At 38.8% G+C, this 16,572-nt stretch overlaps 1 protein-coding gene across 1 annotated transcript in view; it reads left to right on the top strand.

The window, feature by feature from the left end:
- The first annotated feature begins 473 nt into the window (after positions 1–473).
- Positions 474–16,572, top strand: part of ghrhrb (growth hormone releasing hormone receptor b) — a 43,548-nt gene continuing 27,449 nt past the window's right edge. Inside the window, exons 1-2 of the mRNA XM_084722280.1 lie at positions 474–761; positions 12,506–12,614. Of these exons, the coding sequence (XP_084578406.1) occupies positions 657–761; positions 12,506–12,614 (214 nt within the window). The 5' untranslated portion in view covers positions 474–656. The remainder of the gene's footprint in view (positions 762–12,505; positions 12,615–16,572) is intronic.

The raw sequence follows: 16,572 nt of genomic DNA on the forward strand, positions 1-16,572 counted from the left end.
ACCTCATTTCATAATCGTGCTTTGAATGCCTGTCATATTAAAAAAAATATATATTTTTTTTATTTTAGCCAAGATACTTTAGGAAATAGAAATGAATTAATTTTCAAAATGTTTATGGGTGTTTGTTTATTAAGGATTAACCATGTAATATTTTGAGGGTTAAGGGCCTTAAAATTGATGATCAAAAACGCAGGAACATACATTTTGATATATATTAAACAGAGACATATGTGTCATGCAATACAGGATATAAAATATGTTAAGTTCTCCTATAAAAGTCACTCAGCCCAAACTGTCAGTGTGAATGTCCCAGCAGCTTGTGTGCAAGTAAAAAGACAGATCATCTCATTTATTTGGCGCTCCGCTCCGCGCCGCTGCTGCGTCTGTGCGCGCCGCACCGCTCCGCTCCGTCTGTGCCTTTTTCAGGGAGGAGCGCACCTTGTTTGGCTCAGTCGAGTCTCGGCTCTCCTCCGCGCGCACATGCGGACCTTTTTCCTGCAGCGGACACCGGAGAGATGCCAACACGCGGCTCAGTTCATGGATTGTTTTTGGAAATTTAATAAGAAAGTCATTTCTTATTCTCTAAGACAGAGATCATCCTCGGACATATTTTTACTTTTTTTGTTGATAGTTTTCAAAGTGAACAAACCTTAAACATGTTACTGCACAGCACTGTGTTCCTCTGTGGAAGCTCGTGGTTGAGGCGGATCGTCACATTACTTCACTTGAGTCTGTTCCTGCAGCTGGCGGTGTGGGAGACGGTGAGTCCACTAAAACACTCAGGTTCACCCAGAATGAATCTGCAGGACGAGCTTCATCATAAAACTCACATAGGTAGTTCAAGACTGATTTGATTTATTTTGGAAAATATCTTGTTTTTGCTCACCAGTGCATGCGCAAAGAAGAAATCTGTCCGATCATATTTTGTCTACTAACTTTGACAACCTTAAAACAGATCAGCTAAAAGCAGAGCTGCAAAGATTAATCGATTTATCACTTATTAACCAACTGTTACATTAATCCCCAACTATTTAGAGAATCAATTAATTGTTTGGAGTAATTTTTAATAAAAACTCTCTGATTAAAGCTTTTAAAATTAGGATATCATCTGGTTTACTTACTCCTCTCCCCTGACAGTAAACTGAATATCTTTGGGTTGTGGACAAAACAAGACATTCGGTCGATATTTTTCACTATTCTCTGATATTTTATGGAGAAAATAATCAACGGATTAATCGATAATGAAAATAATCGTTTGTTGCAGCCGGATAACGAATACTAAACGATTCATCCAAGCTGGTAAATTTTAAACTAAACTTATCGAACTAAATATATCACAGTTAGTATTTTTACATGTTTAATGATGTCCATACACCTCCCCTGGGGGGGTCAAAGTGGAATGACAGTTAGATTTAGAGCTGCAATGATTAAATGATTAGTGGTCAACTGTTAGATTTTTTTTATAATCAATTAATAAGTTTTAAGTCAAAATTCCAAATGGATTTCAGTTTCCTAAATGTGAATATTTCCTGTTTTCTTCACTCCTTTATGACAGTAAACTGGGTTGTGGACAAAACAAGACATTTGAGGACATCATCTTGGACTTTTGGAAGCACTGATAAACATTTTTCACCATTTTCTGACAATATTATAGACCAAGTAACTAATCAACTATGGAAAAAATAATCAACAGATAAAGTGATCATGAATAATATATGTATATTTATTTTATTTAGAGCCTTATTAGACTTTCTTAGACAACAGAACTGGACCGTAAACTAAAGTGAAATAATCTGCTACTTGACACACACCTTTGATTGGCAGAGTAAACCACTTCTTATTCAATTAAATCACATTATCTGCCTACAGTATTACAGTAAGTCATTAAATGTTCCTCTACCTCTATAATTTTAACTTGGTAGATCTGGTGCGCATATTGTTTATATAATGCCACTTCAGTTTACAGTATAGTTCTGTTGTAATGTGCCCCTAATCACTATCTAATGAGGTCTATCGAGGGTGTAACAGTGGAAAATAACACAGTTTAGTTTACAGTACAGCTCTGTTGTAATCTGTCCCTAATTAACGGCTTGTTAACGTCTCATTGGTTTACAGTAAAATCAGGTCCAACCATTATCTTAATGTCACATGTAATGTATTGTGCATTTATGCAAAGTTTAGAATAATTTCCAAAGTGGAAAATGCTCTCACAAACAGAAAAGGTCTGTTTTCTGCTGTTATCAACCTGCTCCTGCTGTTTGAACTGCATTACGATCAAACAGTCATTACCTGACTCACTGATTTAACCTGATTATTGGCTCTCCTGTATGGTGGTTTAATTTTCCAGACTTCTGTCCAATCAACTTGACTTTTGCTTTTTCCTTTATTTTGGTGTCCTAATGAGAAAAATCATAACATCTGATGAATGAAACATAAAAGTTTCAACTATCAACAAGAGCATCCAGACATGAAAACATACCGTATACCTCAAATAAATTTTCAATCAATAAAAAGAGGAGATCCAGTGGTGCCTCCTGTGGCTCTATTAACATTGACTGGACACTCCGACTCGACTCGACTCTGCCGCCTGTGGCTCCAGACACACAGACAGCAAAGAGAAAACATTAATATTTTCTCCATATGCACATATGCCTGAAATTCAAACAATGCAGATGATTCAGGGTGCAGAATATCCCTGTTTTATTCCATTTTATCCATCCTGAATACATTTCTCCTCATCAGCTGTGAGCTCACCTGGCAGTTCATCATGATGGAGGAGTTGGTTTTGTGTCCTGAAGGCTGTTGATGATCCTCTGTTGTTGTCCTGTCCTTCATTAGCGTCTTTCTCCAGAGACTCTTCTGCACTTCAGACTGATATCACAGCCGACAGGCCTCATTTAACCTCTTTAATTATACTGTAGGTATTGATACCTGCAGGATGAGCCTCTAATGCCTCTTATTGATCACTGTAATTACATATAAAATGATCATTGCAGGAGTGATTCATTGTGCACACATCCATATTTACACTCCTTATTTCTGTCCTTCTTTGTCTTCCTCTCATTTTATCTCTTTGTTAGTATAACGGGAGCCTTTTTACACATGAATTCTTTGCTTACAAATCCATCACCTTAAGCTACCCTGATCGAGGCAGTAGTTTATAATGAAGTGAATGTTTTCTGGAAGAAAAATACAAAATATTAAAATTTAAGTTTTATGCTCTCAAATCATTCTATTGCAAGTGAAAGTTTTACATTTAAAACATTACAACACTGAGACAGTATCACCTCAAAAAGTTGTTGCAGTGAATGTGTTTGCTTTTGCACATCCAGCAGACACTGCTGACACATTAGTACTCAATTAACAAGAAGTGAGCCTGCAGATTGCAACCAATTCACTCAACCTCCCCCTAATGTCTAAACCTTTCATCTGCGTTTTTGTAACCAATGAGATTGTCTGATTGCAAATAGGCCAATAAAAACTAAACACTGCAACAGCACAGGTTTGGAGTAATGATGTAAATGATTATGATCATTAATCAAGTAATTGGCATCGAGAATTTAACCAATTAAAAATGTATCCATGAAAATGTAATCAGTAGTCTAGAAATGGCAGCAATTGCACCTCATTTGACATTGTTTTGTCTGGCGGAACCATTTGTTGAATAAGAAAAATAAAATGATTAATTGATTGTTAGCGTTGGTTCAGGAAAACTGAGAATTTGTGAGCCTAGTTTGGAGAGTTGATGGTGACAACTAAGCAGAACAGACAGGAAGTTGGGAATAATTCAGACTGAAGATTTGGAGAAACAGAAACTCCCTTGATTGAATGTCTGCTACTGATAATATAGTAAACTGCTCAAATTTTATTTATATAGACCAGAGTTGTTCACAGGTTCAGATTACTGACATATTTCAGAAATGGACAACAGTGAAGCCAGAACATCTTGATCGCCACCTGGTGTCTGGCTGCAGTACAGGACATAAATCCTGCCTCCTCAATGTTGATATGGGACCTGAACCAACCAACCAAACAAACAAAAAAATACATGTCAAATAAATTTGGTAGTTCGGTTTAGGTAGTTCTTTAGTACAGGTATTGAAGTCAAGATTCTTTCAGTGAGAAAAAAAAAACAAAAAACATTTCACTCATAATGGAAGTTTACATGTATCTACAGGTCTGATCGTGGATAGATTCATCCCTGATTGAGAGTTCAAAAAAGGGACGCTCAGGTCTTTCTCTGTGTCTCTTCTGAAGGCACTTCCAGAGTTTTTTTTTTGGCCTGATGTCAAAAGACACACTACCGTCTGTCTCCAGCCTGAGGCAAGTCGTGCCTCTTGCCTTAACAACAAGCCGTAAAACCTTAAAATCAATTCTGAAGGCCACAGGTGAGCGGTGCAGAGAGGTCAAGTGGAGGAAATGTCCTCCAGTTGTTTTTTTTTTTTTTTTTTTTTCAGAGTCTGCGAGTAACCTTTCTCGTGGCTGTATTTTGTCCAAACGAAAGGTAGTTAATGGACTTTTGGGGCGAACAGCAGCCATCAGGTTCCTGGAAAAGAAGGCAGGAGGAGTTCATGTGTCCAGGAAGAGAAGAATGATGCAACTTTAGAGATCCTCCTAATGGCTGATCTTGTTGTGCTGCTAACATGTTTAGAGAAGTTAGAGGTTTTATTAAAACTTCTGTCTTTTTTCTTTGGTAGTGGGTAGTGTGGCGATGTCTGCCAAACTGGCATATGACAACGTCCACAGTGAAACATTGTGATGGATGATGATATTGTGTTGAGTATGGGTTTGGAAAACTGAACCCATGCAGGAATCTGACTGAGGCTGATGGGATTGTCGTTAGTTTTGATCTTATTTCGTCATTAACCCAGTCAGTCCTCACCAGAAGCATCTGTAGAAGCAGCTTATTTACTTTATTAACTTTACTATTTTAGTTTACAGTTTGGTGGCGACCTCTAGTGGCTGTAGTAATTATGATAGGAGCAAAGAAGGAAGTCTGGTGATGTAGTAAAAAGCCTCATAACGTGACATCCTATAAAATATTGTGTGCAACTAACGTAACTTCAACCCTAACCATGTTTTTTTTTTTTTCACTAAATCTAACAAAGTAGTTTTGGTGCCTAAACATAACCAACCAGTGACTGTTTTATAACATTGACCACGTGACAATGAAGGTCCGGTTTACCTGTTTCTGGTATCATGGCATTTTAAGAGTCACTGGCAAACAACCTAATCTACAATTTTGGCATGAGAACGTGGTGCATAAGGCAAAGTGCCGATAATGGTGCTGCGAGAAAACCAGAAGATCAGCAAAGTCTGCAGAATGCATCATCTGGAAACATGAATGTCTGTCTGGTTTTGCATCAGTTCATCAGGTACATGTTGAGATATTTCAGTGGATGCATGAAAACTTTCCCAGCATGTCAAACTATTTGCTGCATGCTTGCAGGCCTCAAAGATAACAAGGATTTTGAAACCAAAGCAGGGGGATCTGAGGTCCTCCTCCAGAAAAACTGAGTTTCACAGACTTTGTTTTCTGCTTTTGAAGAATAATAATGTGTAATACACATTTTTTTGAAAACAGAAGCCTGCAGGTGGAATATAACTGACACTTATTAGGTGGAAAACACAATGTGACCACTCAAATTTGATTACAATAACACGGAAAATGAATATTTTACAAATGTGTTTCACAGGGTATGTAAGTTAAGATGTCCCTCTCCTTTAAAACTTCTTCTTTCCAGAACATCTTACATTTGTTTGAGTATTTCTCTCTCTTAGTACTCTCCATCATGCTTGCAAACCCTCCTGATTTACATGCCACAATTAAAAGTATTTAACATAAAAATGCTTTTGCAGTACTTATTTTTTTTGTTATTTTCATTCTTTAAAAGTTACCAGAATGAAACAAGGTCATAGTATAAAGAAAACACCACCATATGAGTAAAATCTGAGTAAACAAGTTTCTTTTTGTATGTAATAAGCACAGTGTAGATAGATAACAACACTCATACTTAGGGGACAGGGGTTTAAACACAACACAAATTGAACCACTGTCATGTATCACAATATCGTGACGGCAAGTGTGCGTGAGAGGGGAGAGTCTGATGGGTTCAATATACCTGCTGTGCATCATCAGCGTAAAATGAAAAGAAATTAGGAATTACTCGACCCGGAGGTAAAGAGTAGATTGAAAACATGAAAGAGCCAATAATGGACGCGCACACACACTTGCTCTAATGACATCAGAGACCTGGTGATTACCTGTCCTTTGTAACCCTGTGAAATTTTGAATGTAAATGATTGCGTTAGGTAAAGGTTGGCTAGAGGCGATCGGCGCCCCGCGATAATGACCCGGGTGAAGACAGTGATTGAATTTAAATGACAGTGCAGCGATGTAAACCGTTGCCATTAGGACTGAGGGTTACAATAATTAAAAAAAAAAGTGCATGCTCAATTGGCACGCCAGCTCTTTACTCACTCACACAAACATTTTGTTATTCTGCATCTATGAAGTTGGGAAAACATCTGTCAGGCTCTGCCCTTCATCATATCAGTTACAGCAGATTCTCTGCACATCACTAAACTGTAAAATTACACATTGTGTTGTGTCTTCATAAGCCAGCATGCCGCGCCTCTATCTTGCTTGCATAAAGCAGGATTGTTCCATAAACATTCAGGGATGATATGACTGAGATGTCTTGTGTAACGGTGAGGCTGCGCTGCCAGATCGAGTTATTTCAGCTACACAGACTCATGTGTTGCTGCTGCAGGTATAAACTATCAATGATGCAGAAGTCTATGGGCCACCCAGTTGAAATAAATTATGTAAATATTTAGCCTTTAGAAAATTCTCCTACTGTCATGTGTTTAGGGGGCACTGTGGATTTATCAGATAACCATTAAAATAGAAAATTCAAACTTTTGGAAAATAAGGAGGATATTTGATAAGAGGAGCCTTCATCATCATTTGTTCATCATCTTACAGCCTCATGTCTGTGTTATGTAAAGAACTGATGGGGTTATTTATCAAAAAGTATGGATTTTCTAGTACTAATATTTATATAGCACCATTCAGACAGAAGGAAATGCAAGGTGATTTACGAGCACATAGATATACATTAAAATAAAACATAAAAAAAAAAAAAAATTGCATTTGAGATCATAAAAACAAAAGGTAAAAGTAAGCCAGTAAATGGTTAAACCATAACAGAAATTGCATTCAACAAAACATTAAAACAAAAACACAAGCACAAAAATATAACAGTAGATACAGATTCTACTTCACTGGAAAGCTGTGGTAAACCATCATGTTTTAGCCCTGATTTAAATCAGCTGACTGTTTCAGCCAACCTCAGGTATTCAGGAAGTTTTTTTCCACAGGTGGGGAGCAGAGAAACTAGAGGCTGCTTCACCTCGCTCGGTTTGATCCTGGGAACACTGAGTAAACCTGTTCCAGATGATCTGAAGGGTCTGTGTGCTTCAGAACTGAAAATTTGTACTTAAGTACAAGTACTGTTGCATTGCTAAAATAATACTCAATTCCAAGTAAAAGTACTAGCGTTAGAAATATACTTAAGTAAAAGTACAACGTATTCATCACAAAACTACTCAGAATATTAGTATTAATTGTTGATGTCACCATCACCTTTCCAAACTGGGTTTACAAATTTTGCGTATTTTCCTCAACCAATAGTTACTTACAATTTTTTATTTACTTACAATTATTTTTATTAATGCTGTTATCTCGAGGCAGGGTTTGTTCAGGTGCATGAAATCCTCGAAAATACTTGAATCTTAATCTAATGTTTTCAAGGTATGAAAAGTGCTTGGATTTTGGAAAAAGTGATTGAAACTACTTGAGTTTCTAATTGCTTTTCTTTTATAGTAAACTGCTCTCTGGACTGAAACGTTCACATTTTTTAATGAAAAAAAGAGTTGGTTATTGGCTCAGTCAGGTTTTACAGGATGGTTTACATGCAGACAGGTGAAACATGAAACATAAGCATAACAGGAAAAGTATGAGGAGCAAGAAAGTCCTCATTTGGATGAGGTGGGATGGATCAATGGCTCAAACAAGCAACAAGACTTTGACCCAGGAGACCAGGGTTTAACTCCTGTGTGGAACTAAAAGTAATTATTAGTGGTTCTGTAAAGATTTGAGTAACTTTAACTTAAAAGGTGTGGGAACCCTGACAAGATAACAATGTGATCAGGAGGTATCATGAGAAAACAAAAGTTTGTTTCCTCTTATCACTTATAATTTTTTACCAGTGATCAGGAGTTTCATGTCAACAACACACAGATGGCGTCTTGACAACTGTAGTAACTGATTTGAACTGCAAATGTCAGATCGATATTGGAGTACCCAGTATTGAACAACACAGTAGACTGCACTTCAATCAGTGTCTAACACAGGCACCAATGGTTGAAGTTCATAACCCCATTAGTATCAGAAAAGGAGTCCAGGTTGTCGTCATGGTTACCAGATGTTGCACAAGGTGCAGATTAGCTGGATCCTGTGTCACTGGAGACTTGGTTTAAAAGGTTCAGCCATATCAGTCGTTTTCTCACGATAAATTATCTCGCTATCTTGTTTTTCATGAAAGAATAAGATATCACAGGAAAATAAGCTTTGTTATCTCGAGTTGAATGAAACAGTTATTGAGATAAGAACATTTAAAAAAAAAACTGCAGACACTGCCGTTCTCAGCTTCCGTATGTTTTACCTTTTATTAAGAATTATTTCCCTGAAATAATAATTAAAGGTTAAATATGGATATAGACAAGCCTTCTGTCTGTTCATTTAGTCTGTATTTGTGCACGGCTTCTGAAAGCTAACAGATACAGATGAACCAGAGCAGTCACGGGAGCAGTGTAGCAAGTGAAGCCAATAGTTTCACTTAGTAAGTCGCAACCACAATATATTTAATGTCTACAAAGACTACCGCCATCTACAACTCTGCCTCTGAAAAAAAAAAAAGCCAGATGTTATCAGGTGTTAGTGGGTCTTTTGTTCAATGTGAAAGCAGCTTTAAAAGGGTAGAACCACTGCACTGCTCTCGGCTCATGTACCGCATATACACCTGCTATTAACATGCAGGTGAACAGTTTCACAAAAGGGATTTGCGAGCAACGGCGCAGATCTCATTATAATTTACAGGGGACAGCGGTGAAATCAGAAATCAGCTGTGGACTTATCCGGTCGTGGTTGGATGGAGGGGGCGGGGGTGGGTGTGGGGTTGGGAATGGTTGGGGTCACAGAGTGGAAGTAGAATTGCTATCTCTATTTTGATTGCAGTTTGAGCTTATTATGTGACCTTTCACTACAAGCCGAGACAGGTAGTAAACAGGTCAGTTTTAGCTTCACTTCCTCCAGTGTTTGCTGTGTAAAAGGTTCATTATTGGAAGGTGGTTCACCTCAATTTATGTGAATTAATCACACACCCTTTTCTCTGGGCGGCCTTTTGACTGGACAGCCTGTTAAACCAAACTCTATTCGAAAATCAGGTGTTTTATGGTAAGCTCATTTTATATAGCAAATATTTTACTTACACCATCACTAAGAGTCTTTTCTGATTCTCTTTTCAGTCTTTGATTCATGGGAGTAGAGTCAGCCAACACAAGGAAGGGCTCCTACTTACTTTTTAGATTCTTAACAGCTGGTTCCCAAAGAAGAAAGAAGAAAAGAAAAACACATATACACACCCCAGACACACAGATTGACCCACAGACAACAACAGTTTGACAGCTACAGGCCGACATGTCCTACAACAGCCCGTGATGTGATTCTGTCCAATACCCGTGAGTGTCTCCTCTCATGTTAATGCTGGTCACTGTGGCACTGCGTGAGGATGAAGGTCAAATGTCATGCTCACCTGCAGTGTGTCCATCTGTCCAGCAGGCAGGTGTTCTCACACATTTTTCACCAAATACTTCACCCACATCAATTACATGTTCCTTCCAACGCAAGTATAGGCATTACTGCTCACTTGACAGCATAATAGATCAATTTTATGATCTGATTGCACAGAAGTAATTTAATTGCAGGGTGGAGATGCTGCTGGAATATGAATCTTCTTGGTTTATGTGAATTTATAGATCTTAGATTATTTTAGGTCCTGTGTATGGGTCTGTAGGTTTCAGTCCTCCTCCTCTTCACATTCCTCAGAAGTGTAAGTGCAGAGGAGTCTTGACAGGAGATGTCAAGACTTTAAGAGGAAGTCACTGAACTCCCACGTCTCAGCTGTCGGGTGCTGATTATTGTGCAGAGGTTCATCACTGGAGGGGAACCACCAACACCAGCCCACTCCAGGTTTTCAACCGGGGTGAGTGGCAGGGCAGCGGGGATTAGATTAAACTCGAATGAACGCTGGGCAGACAGAGCAAAACTTTTAAAGCATAAAGATGGACAGATTCGTCAGCATACCCAAACGCTGCTTAACTGGTGTCAATAGCTATTTAAAATATTGATTATAAGGAGATTTAGGGATTTAAATATTTCAAAAGTAGGCAAAAGCTCATAAGAGACATAAAACCCTCACACACATTTAAAAAAAACAAAAAAACAAGCAGTATTTCACGTTCACTCAGGCAGAGAGCATGCATTTGAGTTTTCAACCGAACCAATTAATAACATGATCAAATAAAATATTTGTAATGCATTCAAACTAATGTTTAACATATTCAAATACTGTGTAATATCTCACTCTTGTCTCTGTATCATGCACTGCACTTGAGTGCCACAAAATATAAAGAAAGGTTACCCACATAATATAACTAATGATGCACAAAATATTGTTTTCTTACAAAAACTTCTAATTATATTGTAATAGCACAAATCAATTTATTTACAGCCAAAAAAGTTTTTTCGAGAAAAACAAAATGGCAATAATCATATTAATTGTGGCTGCAATATAGCCAGTGATGCATGATGTCTAATTTAGTTTGCAAATGATTAGTTGTAATTTCCTCCCAACAAAAAAAATAATACTTGGAAATTTTTAATTTAATTTTTTTTCTGGATAAACAATCAATATTTGGCAGCCCCAGCAGAGTTAACAAAGTACTTTGGCTTTGAAATCAGTGTGTTGTATTTTCAATGAAAATATTGTCAGAGGTGATAAAGAGATTTCAGCTCCACAGACGGATCAGACTCCTGAGCTGGACAGCGTATGATCCAACATCAGGTATAATCAGTGGACCAGGGAGAGTTACATCTAATTTTTGCTGGAAAAATCTGATCTGGTGTTCTGCAGATATGTGCTACCTATCCACATGTGCTACTCAGTGGTCCTCCGGGTTAGAGGGTTAGGGTGAAGGTTAGATTTAGGGTTTGGGTTACACTGCTGTTGATTTGTGCCACAGTAGCATTTTTTGACGTGGCAGCATAAATCATCAGCGCACCGGTTCGTTCTTTCCCCCAGTCAGAAAGCCAAATTCAGTGGGTCTCAGCCACCTTGCTTTTGGCAGATCATACACCCAGCTTTGGTCCTGACTTTTTGGGAAGGACTGGGCCATTTTGTCTCAAGAATACTAGACTTGAAAACTCTTCTTTTACTTTTCAGTACTGTGGAAATATTCCAAAGTCTGAGTGAGAGAGACACATAACTGCTGGCTCCAGAGGAAGCCTCCCATCATCGCCCTTCTTTTCAACATAATCAACTCTGTCTGTTCAATAGAGAAAATGACATTCACTCAAATACAAAAGGAGAAAGGAGACGAATACTGTGGAAAATGGGACCGTTACAGCCATGTGGACATTTGACAATTCTACTTTACTTTTTCTTTTTCTCTCTCCACTTTTCACTGATTCTTCTGTAATCTCCCAGACCTCATCTGTTCAATGTTCTTACAAAAAAAGACAAAAGCATTTGAAAAAAGAAGAGAAAAGGAAATGGCCTCATGTTTGTGCCAGTGAACAAACGTCGGTGACCTTGGCGGAAAAACTCCCAGAAGCCCACAGCTCAGACATGGGGGCGCTGCACCGTGACGACCAGCAGCACCGTTTGTCCTATCTTGTCCTGTTATTGATCACAAATTCTCCTGGGAGCGATGTGCTGATGGTGTTTATAAGGTGGGACAACAGCGTATTTATTTTCTTAGAAAACAGGGTGAAGTGGGGTCAGTTTCCTCTTTTTTCTTTGCGACAATCAGCACAACTTTCAATCCGATCAGGACAGACATTTTTTTCATTTGATTTAATTTCTTTTACTTTCTTGTCACGCACACGTGTCCAACGTTTGTAGGTTTACAAGACACCAAAAGTACAGTTGCAGTCTTCAAACAACTCATAACATTTTCTTTCATTGCAAAATGACAAATGGCAAATTGGTTTGATTCAGAGGTTATTCCTGTGATTAATCCAGCGATTCCTGCTGACTGCTGGTGTCGCTGCCAGTGTAAACACTGCTAATGTGGCTGCCTGCTAACTCCTGTATCATCATTACTGCACTGCTGAGTGTTTTCATGTCTAACTCAGTTCTGGTGTTCCCTGTGTTTTCAGATAGAGGCCATGCACCCAGACTGCGCCCTGGTGGTTCAGCACATGAAGGCTCAGGAAGAGTGCAACCAGATCCTCAGACGGGAGGAGAGCAACGAGACCACCAGGACAGGTCTGTGGGTTTTAATCACGCTGAAGGAGCAAAGATTTATGCACGTACTGACATGGTGGGAACTCATCTGGGGACAAACACCTGGTCTTCACGAGGGGACTGACTTTAGCCTTAAGACTTGGATTGAAGATGGAGTATTGCACATAATATACATTTGTCAATTTATTACAAGCTAGCTGAGACTGCAAACAGGTTGCAAACTTTCAAGGATTACAAAGATATTTTACACTAATCTGTGTTACGCTAGTCCTACATTTTGCTCACAGAGTAGCCTATTCCAAGTTAGACCATTTCTCAAACATAAAGACTAAATGTAAGTCAGAAAAATTACACCTCGCCCTCAGGCTGGCTCAGGCTTAAGTAACATGTTGCCATGGTAACAATCAGTTCCACCAACTGATCATTAGCAACTAACAACAAAAAAGAGGAAAACATGGCCCATCGTTTGTGGTTTGTTTACATCATTATGGAGAAAGCAATGATTTCTTTGAGTTTTGTTGGATGAACACTGTTTACTGTCACTGCAATTTTTTTCCATATCATGTTTTTTTTTTGGTTTTTTAGTACTTTTACATTCTTTGCTAAACTTTCCAAGTAAATTATTCTTGTAACTGTTCCTCCAAAAGGAGGCTTGGATAGCCGGAGCTGAGCTGTTGGATGCAGTAAATTGACTGGCCATTTTTTTTATTTTGAAAAAGGTCTTAATTTACCCAGAAGTCATTGTGCCATAGTTCCACTTAAGATGGTCAAGAACTAATTTGCTTTGTGCAACGGATGAATTTAGACTGATCTATCTGAAGTATGACTATCTGCTACATCTAAGCCATAGTCAAAGTTTATCTTTGTGACATTTGAGACATTTTGGAGTGAAATAAATGTATTTATTCAGATGCTAGCATGAGGTTAGATGACTTTTGACATCCAGAGAAATTACAAAACTTTGAGACATAGGAATAACACTGATACTTGTCCAGCCTACACAGCTCTCTTTGTCAGGAATGTAAACTCAGCTGTGGAGTTGATGCTGTTTTCCTGTTAGCTGTGAAACAGATCACTAACCAACAGTAACTGGTTGATTCTACCAAGCACAGCACGTCTACTGTTCTGATCTGTGCATTGGTGCAAGCCTGACCAGCAGCTTTCAGAAACATTTCAATAGCGGAGCATTTTGCCCATCTGATTATGTTTACTTGCTCAGATTTTGTTAATAAGGTCCTCTTTCCTTGCTCTTTGTGCTTCTACCATGGATAAGCAGGCTACATGGTTTAATAGTTTATTTTCTTTGTGATTGTGAGTCTTCCAGGGTCTTTTATTTTGAAAATTAACCAGCTTCTCCCTGCCTTTTCTGTGTCTGACATCCTACCTGTTCGATCTGCTCTGTGCAAATTGACACGGCATCTGTCAAAAATAGACTCGGCACGTATCTGAAGTGGAGTGGAACAGAGAGCTGCTCCTGGGAAACACTAAGGCGCTGCTGGAGGAATCACAAGCACTGTGTAGAATGGCTGCGATCAGCTCCAGCTCACGTGGCGCAGCCCTAACGCAACATAGCCACAGCTGGTGGGATTTAGCCATAAGAAGGCCAGCTTTGCATCTGTCTTACAGCCTTTTATTTTGCAAAAATTTCACCAACAATTAGAAGACAGTCTGCTGGTGTTAGCAACTTGATGACTGCGCACTAAGCATTAAAAAGTCAACTGAAAGCATAAATGCCGCACAGATGTTTATACGCTTAAAGAATGAATGATTACATTGCACTCTTACAGCTGGATCATTACTAAGTTGCAGAGTTGCCCCGAAAAAGATTCAAGTCATCAGTCAGTATTCTATAAAAGCAGATCCTTTTTGTTTAACCAGAACTTCATTGCTCTCTGTTACAGTTTGAGTGGACCCAAATGCAAAGACACAGACTCAGAGTACTGAATATTTAAAGGAGAGGTAAATGGGAAAGGGGGGGGGGAGAGCAGGGTTGCAGCAGGATAAGGCAGAGGGAAAAGGGCTGTGAGATATGGCTGGGGTTACTAGAGCAGGGTAGAAGAGAGAGCAGACATGTTGTTTCTCGCAGGAGGTGGCTGAAGAACGACTGTCAGATGGGCAAAGAGGCAGATGAAGATGATCCTGAAGCACAAAGGATAAACTTGGTGAGCAACAAGAAACAGCAGAGGAAAATAAAACACTAGAAAAAATAACCCCAAAGCTAGAAACCAAAAGGCCTGATATCCCCTCTTCTCTTCATCCCATTTTCTCTCTGCTCTCCTCCTCTTGCTCAATTACCAAAACAGATCAAATGGTGCTTTTGGTCCATCCATTCCTTTTACATATGGAAAAGGTTCTTTTAAATCACACAGAACACATTAGAATTAGAAACTAGTCTCTCTGTGCAGGCATTTTCATTTCAGATTTACTCTTGTGTGGGCTCCAGTCATGTCACGATGTAAAATTATTGACATTCAGGACTGAAGCTCTAAGGTATGAAAGGAGCACAGCGCTGCAAAGATTGGTTACAGTCAGGAGATGCTGTTGAACTTAGAATAAAATAATAAATGTTGCTCCTACTGACGATTTAATGTATTTTACCTACAGTCGTTAAAAGGTGAAGGGTCACTTTTCCTTCCTCCTCCTCTTCACCCACTCCAGAGGGTGTTAAAGGGAGTGAAAGGTATTGAAGCTTCTACGGTAAATATCAGGTAAATATCAGGAGTTGAAGACCAAGCTTGTGAGCTCCCACGTGTCTTCTGTCCAAGGAATTGATTTCTGGATAGAGGTTCCTCAGGATAACCACCAGGTTATGGCCACTGGCAGTCTAACGTCTCAGAGAATCAGGTCATTTTAGTCCAGTTCACGAGAAGCTATTCTAAATGAAATCATAGTTATTGGTGTAAATCCAGAGAAAATGATCTAATGATAGAGGACACTCTTTCAGTCCCAATATGGAGAGAACAAAATGAACCAAAGCCCCTTTTCTATGCACATGTGCTGGCTTGGCTTAACTCTATTTGAGTCTATACCTGTGAAATGGTGGATAAACGCATTTCATTTAAATTCTTCAATGTAAAAGTCTCCCATTATGTTGTCATTTAAAGCATTTTATTATGAAAGAAAATCAGGAAATGTAACTGAACCCACAGGGAAAGCGCCAGGCCTTGGAGCCAATTTGACGTAGTGGTCAGACTGTGTAATGACAACGACATGTGACGCTCTGTGTCCCAAAAAGACTTGTTCACATGCACTGTGGAGGAAGAGGATGTGAAGCGTCGCAACTGATCGATATCAGGATTTGATTAATTTGGTTAATTTGGATAATTAGAAGAAAAGGGATGGATGGATGGACAGCTATTAGAACAGTGTTGTGTGTAAACTGTGCAGAAATCCCGTCCTGACAAAGACCCAGTCAGGACCTACATGAACAACAATTATTGAAGATACAGATATGAAACTTTATTTCGTGACAGACTTTTCAGCTGTAGCCCCGGCCTGATGAACAGTAACACAAGACAACCTGAGGCGATGATGCAGTTGCACGCATCAACACACCAAACACCTCTCTTAATTGTTGATTTAAGTTCTTTTTTTTCTTGAATCAGGAATAATTATTAGTAAAAAATACTGGTATGTCAAGTATAACGTTAAAAAGCTGCATTTGCATTAAGTTGGGTAGTTTTGGTAAGTTTTTACATTGCTAACTTCTCCTTTCAGCCATGTAACAACACTTCTACAGAGTTTGGAATGTACTTACTAAATGTGGGCTTAGTTTACATTACATAACATATACATAATCCATGCATCATTATTAAAATACCATCTCAAAGTATTCGACAGATAATACCACAGTCCTTTAAACACATCTGCATGTAAATTTCACTACAGCGCACACAGCAGGCTGCTGGATGCCTTCCTGTGGCTGATGATTTTGGCTGTTTAATCAAAAGCGTAGCGAGCGCATTTGCTTCCTGTTATC

Source organism: Lutjanus erythropterus, chromosome 7, assembly GCF_056507025.1.
Source record: "Lutjanus erythropterus isolate fLutEry1 chromosome 7, fLutEry1.hap2, whole genome shotgun sequence".
Taxonomy (NCBI): Eukaryota; Metazoa; Chordata; class Actinopteri; order Lutjaniformes; family Lutjanidae; genus Lutjanus; species Lutjanus erythropterus.